Genomic DNA, 15,564 nt, shown 5'->3' with positions numbered 1-15,564 from the left:
ATCCCAACACTTTGGGAGGCCGAGGCAAGTGGATTGCCTGAGCTCAGGAGTTCGAGACCAGCCTGGGCAACATGATGAAACTCCATCTCTACTAAAATACAAAAAAAAAAAAAAAATTAGCCAGGCATGGCGGTGTGCACCTGTAGTCCCAGCTGCTCAGAAGTCTGAGGCAGGAGAATTGCTTAGACCCGGAAGGCGAAGTTTGCAGTCAGCCGAGATCGGAACCACTGCATTCCAGCCTGGGCAACAGAGCAAGACTCCATCTCAAAAAAAAAAAAGAAGGGGGAAAAGCTTTTAAAGTAGTTATGATTGCACAATCTGAGTAACTATGACCACTGGGCCTAAGGAAAGTGCAAATTCAGGTGGGTAACCCTTCCAACTGCATCTGGGGGCCACAGTCATGGCCTGTGTATTAATGGCAGGTGGGAGGGTAACACTGATCTGTGGCCTCTAGCTTAAAAGCAGCCTATGTGTAGTTCCGTATATGAAATTTCATTCTAAGTCTGCGGCTAAAGAGCTCAAATACCATTAGAACCCAGGCTAAGTCTCCAAGAGTAGTAGGAGGCCAGGGTCATGGCTTCAGGGTTCTCCCAGAGCAAAGAGTGGACCAGACATAGCCACACACAAGCAAACACTTGTGTGCATTTGCACATTTGATTTTCTTTGTGCATGACCGTGCAGGCAAATGTGGCTTGATGTGAGCCAGGACTCTCTCATTGTTCCCCAGGACTCCCCTAAGAGGCCTGGAATCTCCATGGCACATTAGCATGTGTCTACAACGTGAATGACACCTACTAAGTTGTGGCACTGTATGCAGGTCAGTCTCAACAGCTGCATGCAGTACTCCTCCCGGCTCTCTGTGACTCCTTGGCCATGGAAAGCCCACACTCACATATGCTAAAGCCTCCATTCTTCTCTCTGCAGGGATGACATGCCAAGCTCGAAGCTCCTACATCACCAGTGAGATCCTGTGGGGTTACCGGTTCACGCCTGTCCTGACCCTGGAGGATGGGTTCTACGAAGTTGACTACAACAGCTTCCATGAGACCTATGAGACCAGCACCCCATCCCTTAGTGCCAAAGAGCTGGCCGAGTTAGCCAGCAGGGCAGAGCTGCCCCTGAGTTGGTCTGTATCCAGCAAACTCAACCAACATGCAGAACTGGAGACTGAAGAGGAAGAAAAGAACCTTGAAGAGCAAACAGAAAGAAATGGTGATGTGGCAAACCTGGAGAATGAATCCAAAGTTTAGTGCCCTAGCTGGGCAACCCCTTCTCTTCTCCCCCTGACACAATCTTCCCTTGTCTCTCATTCTCTTTCTTTTTTGTCTCTCTTGCTTTGTTCTTTATTTATATTTAATTTTTACATGACCAGAAAACAAATCTTCAAGGTGTAAAATATCTACCTGCCCTCTCTCAGTTGTTTAGATTGACAAGGTAGACGTGGATTTGATGAAGGTGCAAAGTGCTCTCGTTTGTGGCCCAAGCCTGGTCTCCTCCCAAAATACTACACGTCCAGCTCCTGGAGATTTCAGTTACTTACCTGCATGTGTTGTATAATACCAGATCACTCAAAAAGGTGTGTCAAAGATTTTACCTGGGATATGACAAGCAAGGTTTCCGGTGCCTATTTATTCATTCAGTGAGACACAGAGTGGAGCCCTCAGTTTTATAGATCCCAATTCTTTTCATCTACTACAGGGTGAGGTGCTTGCCCCCGTGTGGGCGTGGCAGTTATAGGGCCCAGGTGAGCTGAAGACAAACCACTGTACATATATATGCCTTATGTAATTATTTTCTTTTTGTAGTTAGTTATAAAACCCAGCATGTACAAAAGTACCATAGAACAGAACTTCTAAATACTGTACATAGATGTATCATTAATGTAGGTTTAGATATATAACTTTAGAAATAAGAAGCAAAAAAAAAAAAAAAGAGAGAAAGATTCCTAACATGCAGTAGGCGTTTCTGTTTTGATGTCTGTGTTTTCCAGGTTATTTTGATCCTGTTGACGGCTGGCCCTTCAGTGCACGGCCTTTGTTTGTGTCTCAGACTGGCAGCCGTTAGGGTACCTCACTGTTCCCATGCTGATCCTTTCATTGAATCTAATAAGCCATAGGTCTGGGGGAAATTGAGAGATCTGGTAGATGACAAAACCCACCACCAATATGCTGATATACTGTGAAATGTTACAAAACAGATGTCTTTTTTTAAAAGATAACAAGGGCCTCACTAACTGGCCTGGAGGAGGGGGAATACCAGGAAGGAGATATTCTCTAGCATGTCACCAAAGGTATGTTTTTACTTTTCACATGAGCTCTTGCCCTTTGTAGTACAATAATTTAGGAAACTTTTCTGCAAAACCATTGATTCTCCAGCTGTAGTTTCTCTACAGACTGTTACAATGAGACATGGTAAGTTAGCAGAAGATGGTTTGGGTCTAAAGCCATGAAATTCATGAAGGCATGTAGTGAGTGACACGCATTATAATCATCGACCTCTCACGCTTTGACTCTATCTGGCGTTCTGAGAATGACATCTCGCCTGTCCCTGGGGCTTATCCATCAGCATTTCTTGCATTGTGATCTTTTATTTTTATTCTTTTATTATTTTGAAATGACCAGAGTTCAGTATTCAAAGATTAGATCAACAATCTTGATGATTGTCTAAGAAATGTCTCCAGAGTACGCCACAGGTTAGAAATCAAATCCAAAGTGTCTCTCAATCAAAAGAAAACAAACAAAAAACTCCAGCCTTAATTCACTTTAATCTGCAAAAAGGAAGGAAGGAAGGAAGGAAGGAAGGAAGGAAGGAAGGAAGGAAGGAAGGAAGGAAGGAAGGAAGGGTATTTGTACTGGAAATCTGAATTTTAAAATGAAAAACATAAGAAAATAAATCTTAGCTCAAACCTCCAGGGCAGGTGGAGATTTTGCACTGTAACAGATCTTTCACATTAATTTTGCATTTATAAGCTGTTTGTTCTTTAACACAGTTGCCCATCATAAATATTCATTGAATGGATCCAAGTTTATTTTCAGCTCCTACAGCTGTGCTCAGTTTGAGGCTCTGCACCATGGAGGTCAAAGAGATCAAACTAGCTGTCCCTCTTTGTTTCCCTTGCCTTCCCTGACCTGATTGCACAGGCCTTTGCTGTAGTCTGGGGACCTTGTCTACTAAAAAAGAAGTCCCAGGATAAGGAAAGTGGCTCCTAAATATAACCTCGGGGCCTCTCTTCTCCCATCTCAGAGACGTTGGATCAGAACAACTGCCTCTTGGCACTGACTTTAAGGAAGACAAAACTGTTGGCCATAGCCCTTTCCTGTTTGGCAGCATTTCCTTTTTTGCATTGAATCTCTGTTGAATCATTTCTTTATTTCACACACTCTAAGAAGGAGGTGGTTGTCCGGGAGGAGGAAGCTCGATACACACCCCTTGAGGCTGCGAGGAGGAGCCATGGCCTGACCTGGAGGCAGCCTAACGAAGGGCACTCTTGGCTTGGGGAGCTCCCCTGCAGCCTTGCCAGGGTTGCAGGGCAGGCCATGGCAGGTATGAAACGAGATGGAGTAGGGGCTGCAAAATGTCTTCTAATTTAGCTCTTGAAGACTCACTGGGCCTTTTTAATTCCATTGCTAAGGTTTAAAGGACAGTGCACAACCTGGTGTCTGGTTGGAAGAGCAGCTCAGGGCCTGATCCCTGCTTGCCTGCCCTTTAGCACAACTGAACGAAGAGCCTTGACAACACGTTGGCCACGTGCACCTGTCAGTTCTGTGTCTGTGACGGGCACCCAGATGTGAGGTCTCTCCCTGTTTCTCACTGTCTTTGTTGTCAATGTAGTTGGAGACAGAACTTGAACCAAATCTCGTTTTTGTAATGTGAGCCTCTGAATCTTTAAATGAGGATGCTCCTGAAGAACCTTTTACTAGAATGTCCCTATCAAACATGTCTATTTTTCTACAGTTGTTAACACAGTTTAACAGTGTATTTTGTGTCAACCGTTAAAATTTGGAACTGAAAGTTCATTGAGACTGATTTTCTAAGCAGCAAGTAGTGAGCGAATGGTGTTTTCCATTAAGACAGTTCAACAAAATTGACCCCACCATTTCTACTCATTCTATTCTCCAATATCCAGTCCTCATTCCCTCAGTCACTCCATTAGCAAACCAAGTGCAATGAGAATTTTTTAAAAGTCTCTTTTAATACAACAGTATCCATAACCAGTGAAGATCACTCTCAACTTGATCCTTTGGTCTGTTTGGTTAATGCATTTCAGTCGCTTTTCCATAAAGCATGGTGGGATCCGTGAGCCCGATAAGAATTTGGAATTTAAGGGTATGGTTTGCCACGGTTGACCCCAATCTGACAGAACAAAGTGCTCCTGGATGGAAGGGCAGGTTCAGCTGCAAACATGACCCCCACCACAAGGCTGCTGAGTTCCTTGGATTCTCACCTCCGCCCACCTCAACGTGCTCTCCAACTGGAAAAGCACCCATTCATTTATAAATCAACTTTCTGGAACCAATAAAATCATTTATGTTTTAGCTGTCCCCTGGGCAAGCTATACTCTTTTGCATTAACATAGCAAATGTCAACTTTTCTGTTCCTTCAATGTTCCTTCAAACATGGCCTTCCAGCCTGGCTGTTCCAACATATATCCCATCTATGTCCATGAGACAGAACTCTTTCTTCCCCAACTCCCTTCCTCCATCTATCCCCGCCCTTTGTTCTTTTATCTGGTTCTCCAGTTCCAATTCTACTGTTTTAGTTCAGTACCTTATGTTCCCTAACAGAAATCCAGCTGCAAATGTCAACCTATTTCTTAAGCACAATTTTCTCTTGCAGGTTTAACCAAGCTAGGGCTCTGAAATGTCTATTTTTCATTGCATTCTAATTTAAAAACTATTCATGACTTCATTTAATAGTCTAAATTTTGAATTCTCCAGAGCAACATTCTTATGCTTTCCATCCCCACATTTTCTTACATTCCACGTTTCTTACTTTTTTCCCCTTTGCTTTTTTATTTAGATTTAGGCCAGTGTCTTTGGGATATTTAGAAACTGCTTACAAAGGTGGGAACTGGTGGACAGAAAAAGGAGGCATAAGAAAGCTATTAGAAAACTACCTGAACTCACCAGAAGAATGGGAAATCATTTGATTTGCTGAAAGAATATGGTTAAAATACTCATAGTAAATCATTTCCAAAACAGTCTGCTAATAGTCTGGCTACTCTTCAGTCTTTTTTTCCTTGACTTGGGTGATACTCTGTATGATTTAGAAATGTCAGGAAGGTAGTTGAAAGTTCAGTGTCCTCTATATATGGTAAACATTATCTTCCAGGAGATTTCCTCTCAATGGATGGCTTTAACATTGAAAAACATAGGTAACATATACCTAATAGATGATTCGTTGATATTACATTACAATACACTAAAATAACATTATCTTGTTTCTAAACTTTATGGCCAACCTGTATTTAAGAAAATGTGAGCCTTTAGTTTAAAATTTAGTAAAGCACACCTCTTCCTAATAGTTCTGCCTTCAATGTCTTGAGTGCTTTAGATGCAGAGTGTCATCTAGAAGTCAAAATTCTGTCAGAAGGCTGCTAAGATATTTTGATAAATCACAGAATGTATAATAATAACAAAATGATATTTTACCCAACATGGTATGGTGTTTGAGAGCATTAAGAGCACTTGTACAAATTATCTTATTTCATTCTGATTCACCATGAGAGGCTGAGTATTATAATTTACATTTTATAGAGGGAAAACTAGGGTTTGGGCAAATTGGCCAAGTTTACAAGGCCAGTGAATCATAGCTCCTTGTCTCAAATCCAGGTCACAAGGTCCTAAGCTGTGGGCTATTTTTACTACAAAAAATTTTGGCAAACCAAATCTGCTAAAAAAAAAAAAAAAAAAAAAAAAATCTGGTCTGCTGCCTGTTATTGGACCACTTGTGAGCTAAAAGTGATTTTTACATGTTTTAATAATTGGGGGAATAAAAGAAAAGAAGAATATTTTGTGACATGTGAAAATCATCCTAAATTCAAATTTCAATGTCCACAAATAAAGTTTTATTGGAACACAGCCACAGCCATTTGTCTGTGTATTGCCTATGGCTGCTTCCACATGCACTAGCAGAGCTGAGTAATTACAACAGAGACCGTGTGGCCGGCAAAGATTGAAATATTTACTATCTGGCCCTGTATAAAAAAAAGTTTGCTGACCCCTGTACTGTACTGTTAAGTACTATTGGTACTATTAAGTACTAGTAATAGTACTATTAATAGTAGTACTACTAAGTACTATGAAATATTGTACTGTACCCTTAACAGATTCCTAGGCAATGTAGAAGAATGACTTTTTTTCTAGTGTAAATCTATTGAAGTCACTCATAAGTCTGGTCAAAATAACATAACCTTTTTTTTTTTTTTTTTTTTTGAGAGGGACATCTGCTTCACGAGACTTAGAGAGGCCAGTCATTCAGTTAGGGTCTCAAAGGAAGAATCCTTCCTTTTCATAGCCATTCCTCCAGAGTGGCAAACAGAGTCAACAGCCAGCCAGGATCTAGTGGTCAACTCAGAAAGTAGACACAGTAAAATTACTCCTTAATCAGCTACAGAGAAATGGACATTCTCAGCCCTGCAACAGAAATATTGCTTCAGTGGCACCCACAGGCGTTGGATGATGTACGTAGCTCAGGCTGCCAGTCTCTGCTCAGCAAAGCAGCCCAGACCTGCAGTGGTTGCTGCACATCAAACCCGCCTCGCTCCTCCACGTGACTTCTCTCTTAGGCTCTCTTGGAGGAGAGCTAAATAGGTGGCCCAGATGTCTCCCTCTGTTTTCTTGCTAGTTTTCTCTAGCCTACAATTTACAACTGATCAAGGTGATGAACGTGAACCTGGAACTACTGCTCGTGTTTAATTGCGCTAGTTCTGGCTCTCTCTAGCCACTAAGCTAGAAGTTTAACATGCAATTAAAGAACTAAATGCTTCTCATGGAAAACCAAAAGGTCCTTTGAAAAGAGCTCAGGGAGACACGGAAGTGTAGTAAAGGCTTGTTGGATTTCTTGCGCTTTCTGAGTCTGAAGCAAAGACAAAGATTGGTAATTACAGACATTATGAATGGAAAAAGTCCAGACCTTGGGATTTTTAGATAAGTCAATATTAAATGACATTCTTTAGTGTCACTAAGCTGAACTCCCTTGTCTTCTAAGGAAGAATTTCTAATGCCAGATGTAGTCAGCCAAGCTAGGTTCCTTATCTTTTTAGTTCTATAGAAAAACATATCAAGTTCTCTTATGAGTGCTTTCCTGGAAATCAGATGAGAAAGAAAAAAATGTGACAATGTAACAAATCATTGTGATGTTGTTGTATTGTGGACAGATAAATGATGGATTTGATCCTGCGTCTGAAACTAAGTAGGTAATGGTATCTACGATATAGACCATGCAAAAAGCTTGTGACCCTTCAACTGCATGGAAGAGCATAACAACTAAGTGGGAGGAAACAAATCTCAAAGTTCAACACCATAAAACTTAAATAAATGTAAAAGGAGTCAAACTTTTACTTGGCCTCATTGCCTTGGTAAAAGAAAGCTTCATGTATCCACCTAATTCAATAAGAGAGTCCCAGGAAAAGGAAGGCAACATACTTTTAAGGCACACAAAAATATTTCATTGGGGCAGTCAACATGATTAAGTGATGGAGATTAGATTTATCACTGATGAAAATGGTATTTATAGAGTTATTTTTAGACACTATACGCCCTAGACGCGAATCCTAACACGCACTGTGGTTGGCCGGAGAATTGTGGCCACATAGTAAACAGATCTTGATTTCAGAGAATGAAATGTTCCTACCGACTTTGTGTAATTGCCCATTTCAAGATTAAGGCTCAGTGCCCACTGCATTAACACCGATCATCAATACTGTGATATCAATTAAGCCAATCTTTATAAGAATATGAAGGGCTGTTTTTCTCAGGCAATGTAAATATCTGCTACCAACAAGCACTAGTGAAATAAACATGTAATCATCATCGTTTCTAAAATTCTGATAGAAATCACAAAACATTCAAGCAAAAGGGCAAGGTCTTCCAGGAGCCTAGGAGCAGACTTTTGGCTACAAAGAGCCTAGTCCAGACTGAATGCCTTATGAAGTATGTCAGTCTTGGGTCTCATCACTAAACACAACTAGTAGAACTGGATCAACCAGAGTGCGGAGAGCTGAGTTTCAGTCAGCCGAGCATTACGCAAACCTCTGGGTCTTCAGTCAGTCTTCTTAGAGAAGGGGAAGGAGCACTGTCCTCAGATCCGGCCATCACAGGCATCGCCCTGGCATCATCTCTCAGCATTGCTGACGGTGGGCATGGGTATGAGGAATACCCTGCTGTAGCTCAGACTTGGCAGAACAAAAGCCTCAGCCATGCCCACCCACTGAGGTCTCTCTGGGGGAGCTTCTCCCTGCAGGGTCTGGCTCTTGCCTACCTGGACAATGACTCCCTAGAAGTATCTTTCGGGGGACCGTGTATCTTTCAAGCTTAACTTGCCCCGCACCCTTGACCCCACAGAGCACCTCCCTGGGTCAGAGATGATGACTGAATTAAGACCTTTAGCATCTGCTAAGTGCAGGGGTGCCCTCCCATGTGAAAGTCCAAAAATAACACTAAAGTGTAAATGGAGTCAGGGTAAGGAAATCCCCGAAAGTTCTGATTTTCTCATGGTGATGAACTCAGTGCTTTTCTTTTTCGTGACATATCTAATTCTCTTTTCTCTAGAAAGTCTCACTTTTTGGTATCACAATGCTGTGGGCACAGATTCAGTCATCAGGCCAATGGCAGCACTCTCTCCGGACAGTCTGACCTGGTCCCTCTTTTTGAGTAAGGCTGGGAGTTTGGTTTGTTTGAAGCCACCCCACAACCAATAGAATCCCATCCTAGTAAAGACATCTCATAAGGCCGGGTGTGGTGGCTCACACCTGTAATCTCAGCACTTTGGGAGGCCAAAGTGGCAGATCACCTGAGGCCAGGAGTTTGAGACCAGCCTGGCCAACATGGAAAACCGCGCCTCTACTAAAAATACGAAAAAGTTAGCTGGGCATGGTAGTGCATGCCTGTACACCCAGCTACTTTGGAGGCTGAGGCACAAGAATAGCTTAAACCTGGGAGGGGGAGATTGCAGTGAGCTGAGATCATGCCACTGCACTCCAACCTGGGCCACAGAGCGAGACTCTGTCTCAAAAGAAAAAAAAAAAAAGAGAGAGAGAGAGAAAGAGAGAGAAAGAAAAGAAAAGAAATCGCACATCCCCGCCTCTATTAGGGTCACCAAATGAAGGCATCAATGTCAAGTCTCGTTTTTATCTGCAAGGAACTCCTCTGCATTGCAGCACTTACAGACACAACTTATGCTGTCTCCTGGTGCCCACACAGCTTTCAGGTGATGGTAGATTATCAGCCAGCCATTCCCCCTGGCTGCTCGCTCTTAATTTTCTCCCTCACCACGAAAACTTCCTTTTTCCTAGCACTCCCGTTGGAAGGTTAATTTCATTTTTGAGCATCCACAATCCAGCAACCTATTATTGGGGTTAGTCCTATTCCTTTCCACTTAATGGCCACCACCAATTTTAACTGAGCATATATATTCAGAGTCTAACCATATATATTTTTAAAAGTATATTTTGCTCCTGCTTCATAGTTGCCCAGAGAGCCTATGAGTGATGGTTGGGTGTATACATGGCCTCAGCCCGGTAACTGACGAGAGCAGCATAAAGTTAGGTCTTGTGCTGAAAGGACAGCTGGACTTGTCCAGTGGGATCTTCTTGTCTTTTGCAGCATGCCATTAGGGGACCAGCTTGCCAAAGAAGCTCCTGAACATCTTTATTCAGCCCAGTGCTTCCTCGTCTTAACCAAGAGCCACACAGAGACAACAGTGATCTCACAGGTGCACAGGATTCCAAAATGATTGCCTCCCCAAGTATCTGCCTGTGTTGGCCAAGTACTCTTTCCTTTCCCACTGTCTGCACAGACTGTGCTCTGGGGGAACTCCCAGCACTCATGGATGCCTGGTTACCGAGGATGTTCTTGGCTGCCATGGTAACCCCCAGCCTCTCAGTGTGGACCACTCTACCGCAGGCTCGAGGAGACCTGGCAGAGGCCCCACGGGGCAGAGGCTCCCTAGGGCTGCTTCACTTGCAGACAGACTTGGAAGAACCCAAGGTAATGTGGAGGAGGACCCAGCACACAGGTGCTCCCTCCACACGCCAGGTCTGGGGCATTCCCATCCTTTCTTCCTAAGATGGGATGCACTTAGGTGGCCAAATAGCTTCTTAAAAGGCTATTTTCAAGCCATCATCCTCATATCACACACGCCCACAGTCCAATCACATTTGCCTTTAAAAAATTTTTCAAAATTAATTTTATATTACCACATGTAACAGATGTCCAAAGAGTTGCTGTTTTCTTAACACTAAATAAATTCTGCCTAGAAGATTAAGATTGGTCCAGAACAGTGCGTGTTTTAATAAGCACAAATATAAACAAAAGCCATCTTAAAATTTATTTATGGAATCTTTCAAAAAACCTGATTTCAAATCAGAAATACTCATTTTTGCCTGCAGAGCAAAGTTCCAGAATATTAATTCTCCTTGAACTTTGCCATTTTCCATCTGGCTTTGAACTTGAGAATAGACTCCCCTATATTGGCATAAAAGGTAATGTGGAATTTACCACTGAAGCTTTCAGAGTTCAATTTAGTCTGGCCCCATGGACCAGATAAGAATAAACTCTGCTAACCAGTAACAATTCTGCAGCCACCGTACTGAACGCAAACCCTGGAGAAATTTTGGACATGGTCGTGCTTAAGATGCTGGGAATGTCAGTCAAGGGCCTGATTTCAGAAAGAGGACATTAATATTCAAATCCCTGAACCGTGCCCACACTGTGGGAGTCAGGCCTAACCAGATCGCAGGGTCCGCAGCCAACCTGGTCAGCTTGCTGTGTCTTATGGGGGCATTAGAGGGTAGATGAGAACTTTCCACAATCTGGACAACTGCACTGGAAGAATTTCTTCTGTGTATTTTCTTATTCTGTAACAACAGGCATCAACAAGACATGTGGCCTGTTATCACATGGTTCCTCCCTGTGTGCACCTTCACAGAGATTTTCTTTTCCTTTTCTAAAAGAATAAGGACTCCTCTGAATGTTACATTATGCAACAATAATGTTCCCAGTCCTTCATAAGTAACACAGCAACAACACAAGCACCCTCTCCCTACATCACACACACACACACACACACACACACAAATACACAGAGACACATGCATACAGATACATGCATACACACACAGACACATGCATATACACACACAGACACATGAACACACACACACGCACGCGCACGCGCACACACACACACACACACACTTATCCTTCCCAATGAGGTATGAGCGGCAACACAAAAGTAAATTTCCAGAAATCAAAGCCTTAAGATTGCTGTTCCTCCCCTGCATGCACTGTGGCATTGTTTTTAAAATGTACCATACACTTTCCTGAACCCACAGGCAACAGCCCTTCTTTCAGTGTTTGGTAGGAACCCTGGACTCAGAAGACCAGGTTTTGCCCCTAGATGAGAAATGTAGTCCTGGGTATATCATTTCACTGCTCGGAAATACCTCCCTCCACCCCTTTTTAAAAACTTGATAAAGGTTATTTTTTAGAGCAGCGTTAACTTCACAGCAAAATAGAGCAGAAATGACTGAGAGTTTTCATTTACCCCCGCCCCACACATGAGCGGCTGCCCCTTCGAGTGATACGCCAAACCACAGCGGTACATCTGTGGAAATGAATGAGTCTACACTTAGACATTACTATCACCCCAGAGTCCATTGTTTACAATGGTGTTGTACATTCTATGGGTCTGAGCAAATGTATAAAGGCATGGATCCACCATTATAGAATCATAAAGGATAGTGCCACAGCCCTAAAAATCCTCTGTGCTCTCCCAACTCATCTTGCGTCCTCCCAACCCCTGGCAACCACTGATCTTTTTACTGTCTCCATAGTTTTGCCTTTTCCAGAATGGCATACAATTGGAGTCATATAGTATGTAGCCTTATCAAATTGTCTTATTTCACTTAGTAACATGCATCTAAGTTTCCCTCATATCTTTTTATGGCTTGAGAGCTCACGTTTTAAACACCAAACACTCATCCGTTTTCTGGATGTACCACGGTTTCTTTATCCATTCACCTACTGAAGGACATCTTGGTTGTTTCCAAGTTTTGTCAGTTACGAATAAAGCCACTATAAATATCTGTATGCAGGGTTTTGTGCAGACATAGGTTTTCAATTCATTTGGGTAAATATGATATGTTAAAACGACATTTAGTCTTCCCAGACACAGCCAAAGTGTCTTCCAAAGTGGCTGTACCGTTTTGCATTCCACTGGCAGCGAATGAGTTCCTATTGCTCCACATCTTCACCAGTCATTTAGTGTTGTCAGTGTTCTGCATTTGGGCCATTCTAAAAGACGTACAGTGGTGTTTCATTGCTGTTTTAATTTGCAATTCCCTAATGACATGGTTTGGGACATAATTTTATATGCCTGTTTTCCATCTGTATATCTTCTTTGGTGAGGTGTCTGCTCAGGTCTTTTGGGCATTTTTTAAAAATCAGGTTGTTTTCTTATTACTGATTTGTTAAAGTTGTTTCCTTACTGTTGATTTGTTCTTTGTAAATTTTAGATAATAATTCTTTATCAGATGTGTCTTCTGTATAAATATTTTCTCCCAGTCTGTGGCTTGTCTTCTCATTATCTTGACCTTGTCTTTTTTCAGAACAGAAGTTTTTAATTTTACTGAAGTTCAGCTTATCAATTACTTCTTTCATGATGTCTTTGGTGTTCTATCTAAAAATCAATTGCCATATCCAAGGTCATCTAAGTTTTCTCTTATGTTACCTTCTAGGAGCTGTATAGTTTTTCATTTTACATTAGATCTGTGACTGATTTTGAGTTTATTTTTGTGAGAAGTATAAGGTCTGTATTTAGACTTTTTTTTGCCTGTGGATGGGCAGCTACTTCAACACCATTTGTTGAAAAGACACTCTGCTTCACTGTTTTGCCTGTGCTCCTTTGCCAAGGATCAGTTAACTGTATTTGTGTGGGTCTATTTCTCAGCTCTCTATTCTGTTCCATTGATCTATTTGTCTATTCTTTCACCCACACCACATTGTCTTGATTACTGTGGCTTTCTTTCTCCATGTAAACTGTAGACTCAGTTTGTTGGTACCGACAAAATAACTTGCTGAGATTTTTATTGGAATTGTATTTAATCTATAGAGGAAGCTGGGAAGAAGTGACATCTTGACAATATTAAGTCCTTCCATGAAATAGAATATCTCTCTATTTACTTAGTTCTTCTTTGATCTCATTCACCAGTTTTGTAGTTTTCCTCATGTAGATCTTATACATATTCTGTTAGATTTATACCTAACTACTTCATTTCAAGGACTACTAATTTAAGTAATCATGTGTTTTTAATTTCAAATTTCACTTATTCATTGCTGGTATATAGGAAAACAATAGACTTTATATATTAACTGTGAATCCTGAAATCTTGCTATAATCCCTTATTAGTTCCAGGAAGGTTCTGGGGCTTGTTTTCATTTTGTTTTGTTTTTTGGCCAGTTATTTCAGATTTTCTATGTAGATGATCATGTCATCCATAAACAAAGACAAACAAAGTTTTATTTCTTCTTTCTTCCCAATCTATGTATTTTTTATTTCCTTTCTTTGTCTTATTGCATCAGCCAGGACTTCCAGTATCATGCTGAAAAGCAGTAGTGACGGGAACACCTTTTCTTCCCCGATCTTAGTGGGAAGCTTCAGGTTTCTCACCATCATGCCATTTAGTATGATGTTAGCTGTAAGGTTTTCTTTAGGTATTTATTTATCAAGCTGAGGGACTTCTCTGTTTCTGCTTTACTGAGTGTTCTTATCATGAAAGACTGTTTGGATTTTTTCTACACCTGTTGATATGATTATGCAATTTTTCTTCTTTTGCCCATTGATATTCATTACATTTGTTGATTTTTGAATATTGAACCAGCCTTATATACCTAGGATAAATCCCACGTGGTCATGGTGTATAATTATTTTCATATATTGTTGGACTTGATTTGCTAATATTTTGTTGAGGATTTTTTGCATCTATGCTTATGATGGGTATTGGTCTGTAGTTTTCTTGTAATGTCTTTTTCTGGTTTTGGTATTAAGGTGATGCTGGATTCATAGAATGAGTTAGCAAGTGTTCTCTCTGCTTCTAGCTTCTGAAAGAGATTGTGGAGAATCAGTATCATTTCTTCCTTAAGTGTTTGGTAGAATTCACCAGTGAACCCATCTGGGCCAAGTGCTTTCTGGTTGGGGAGGTTACTAACCATTGATTCAAATTATTTAATAGATATATACCTATTCAGATTGTCTATTTGTTCTTGTGTGAGTTTTGACAAAGATAGAAGTCTTTCAAGGAATTGGTTCATTTCATCTACGTTATCAAATTTGTGGGCATAGAGTCATTCATAAAATTCCTTCATTATCCTTTATTACCCTTTTAACATTCATGGGATTGCTAGTCATGTCCCCTCTCTCCTTTCTGATAGTAGTAATTTGTGTTCTTTCTCTTTTTTTCTTAGTTAGCCCAGCTAGAGACTTACAGAGTTTATTGATCTTTTCAAAGAATCAACTTTGTTTCTATTTATTTTCTTTATTGATTTTCTATTTTAAATTTCATCAATTTTTAAGCTAATTTTAATTATTTCTTCTCATTGACTTACTTTGGATTTAACTTGCTCTTTTTTCTACTTTTTTAAAACGGAAACTTAAATGATTGATTTCAGATCTTCTTTTGCGCTGTGTGCATTCAATGTTAGAAATTTCCCTTTAAGTATTGCTTTTAGTGCATCCCGCAAATTATAATAAGCTGTGTTTTCATTTTCTTTTATTTCCAAATATTTTTTCACTTATCTTGAGACTTCTTCTTTGACCCATGATATTTACAATTGTGTTGTTTAATCTCCAAGTAGTTTGGCATTTGCCAGCTACCTTTCTGTTACTGATTTCTAGTTTAATTCCATTGTTATCGAAAAGCAAACATTGTAGGACTTCTACTTTTTTTGTTGTTTTTTGTTTTTGTTTTTGTTTTTGAGACAGAGTCTCGCTCTGTCACTCAGGCTGGAGTGCAGTGGCGTGATCTCAGCTCACTGCAACCTCCACCTCCTGGGTTTAAGTGATTCTCCTGCCTCAGCCCTCCAAGTAGCTGGGATTACAGGCGCCCACCACCACGACTGGCTAATTTTTGTATTTTTAGTAGAGATGGGGTAACAGCATGTTGGCCAGGCTGGTCTGGAACTCCTGACCTCAAGTGATCTGAGAATTTCTATTCTTTTAAGTGTGTTAAGGTATGTTTTAGGACCCAGAATGCAGTCTAAATTGATGAACATTCCATGTGAGCTTAGGAAAAAAGAGTAATCTGCTGTAGTGTCCTCATCTTTTTCAACAAACATTTGAACCCCA

General features: G+C 41.0%; 1 protein-coding gene across 1 annotated transcript; it reads left to right on the top strand.

Annotated features, from left to right (window-relative positions):
- The first annotated feature begins 926 nt into the window (after positions 1–926).
- Positions 927–2,175, top strand: LOC105545007 (G protein-activated inward rectifier potassium channel 2-like). The gene has a single exon (XM_011987748.1). The coding sequence runs from the start codon at positions 927–929 to the stop codon at positions 1,248–1,250; it is 324 nt and encodes a 107-aa protein (XP_011843138.1). The 3' UTR covers positions 1,251–2,175.
- Positions 2,176–15,564: the final 13,389 nt, after the last annotated feature.

Source organism: Mandrillus leucophaeus, unplaced genomic scaffold (assembly GCF_000951045.1).
Source record: "Mandrillus leucophaeus isolate KB7577 unplaced genomic scaffold, Mleu.le_1.0 Scaffold315, whole genome shotgun sequence".
Classification (NCBI taxonomy): domain Eukaryota; kingdom Metazoa; phylum Chordata; class Mammalia; order Primates; family Cercopithecidae; genus Mandrillus; species Mandrillus leucophaeus.
Note: the sequence above shows the minus strand (reverse complement) of the source record. Positions and strands in the feature narration are given on the sequence as shown.

Excerpts from the sequence above, each read along its gene's own strand:
- LOC105545007 (XM_011987748.1), top strand. The coding sequence starts at position 927 with ATGACATGCCAAGCTCGAAGCTCCTACATCACCAGTGAGATCCTGTGG.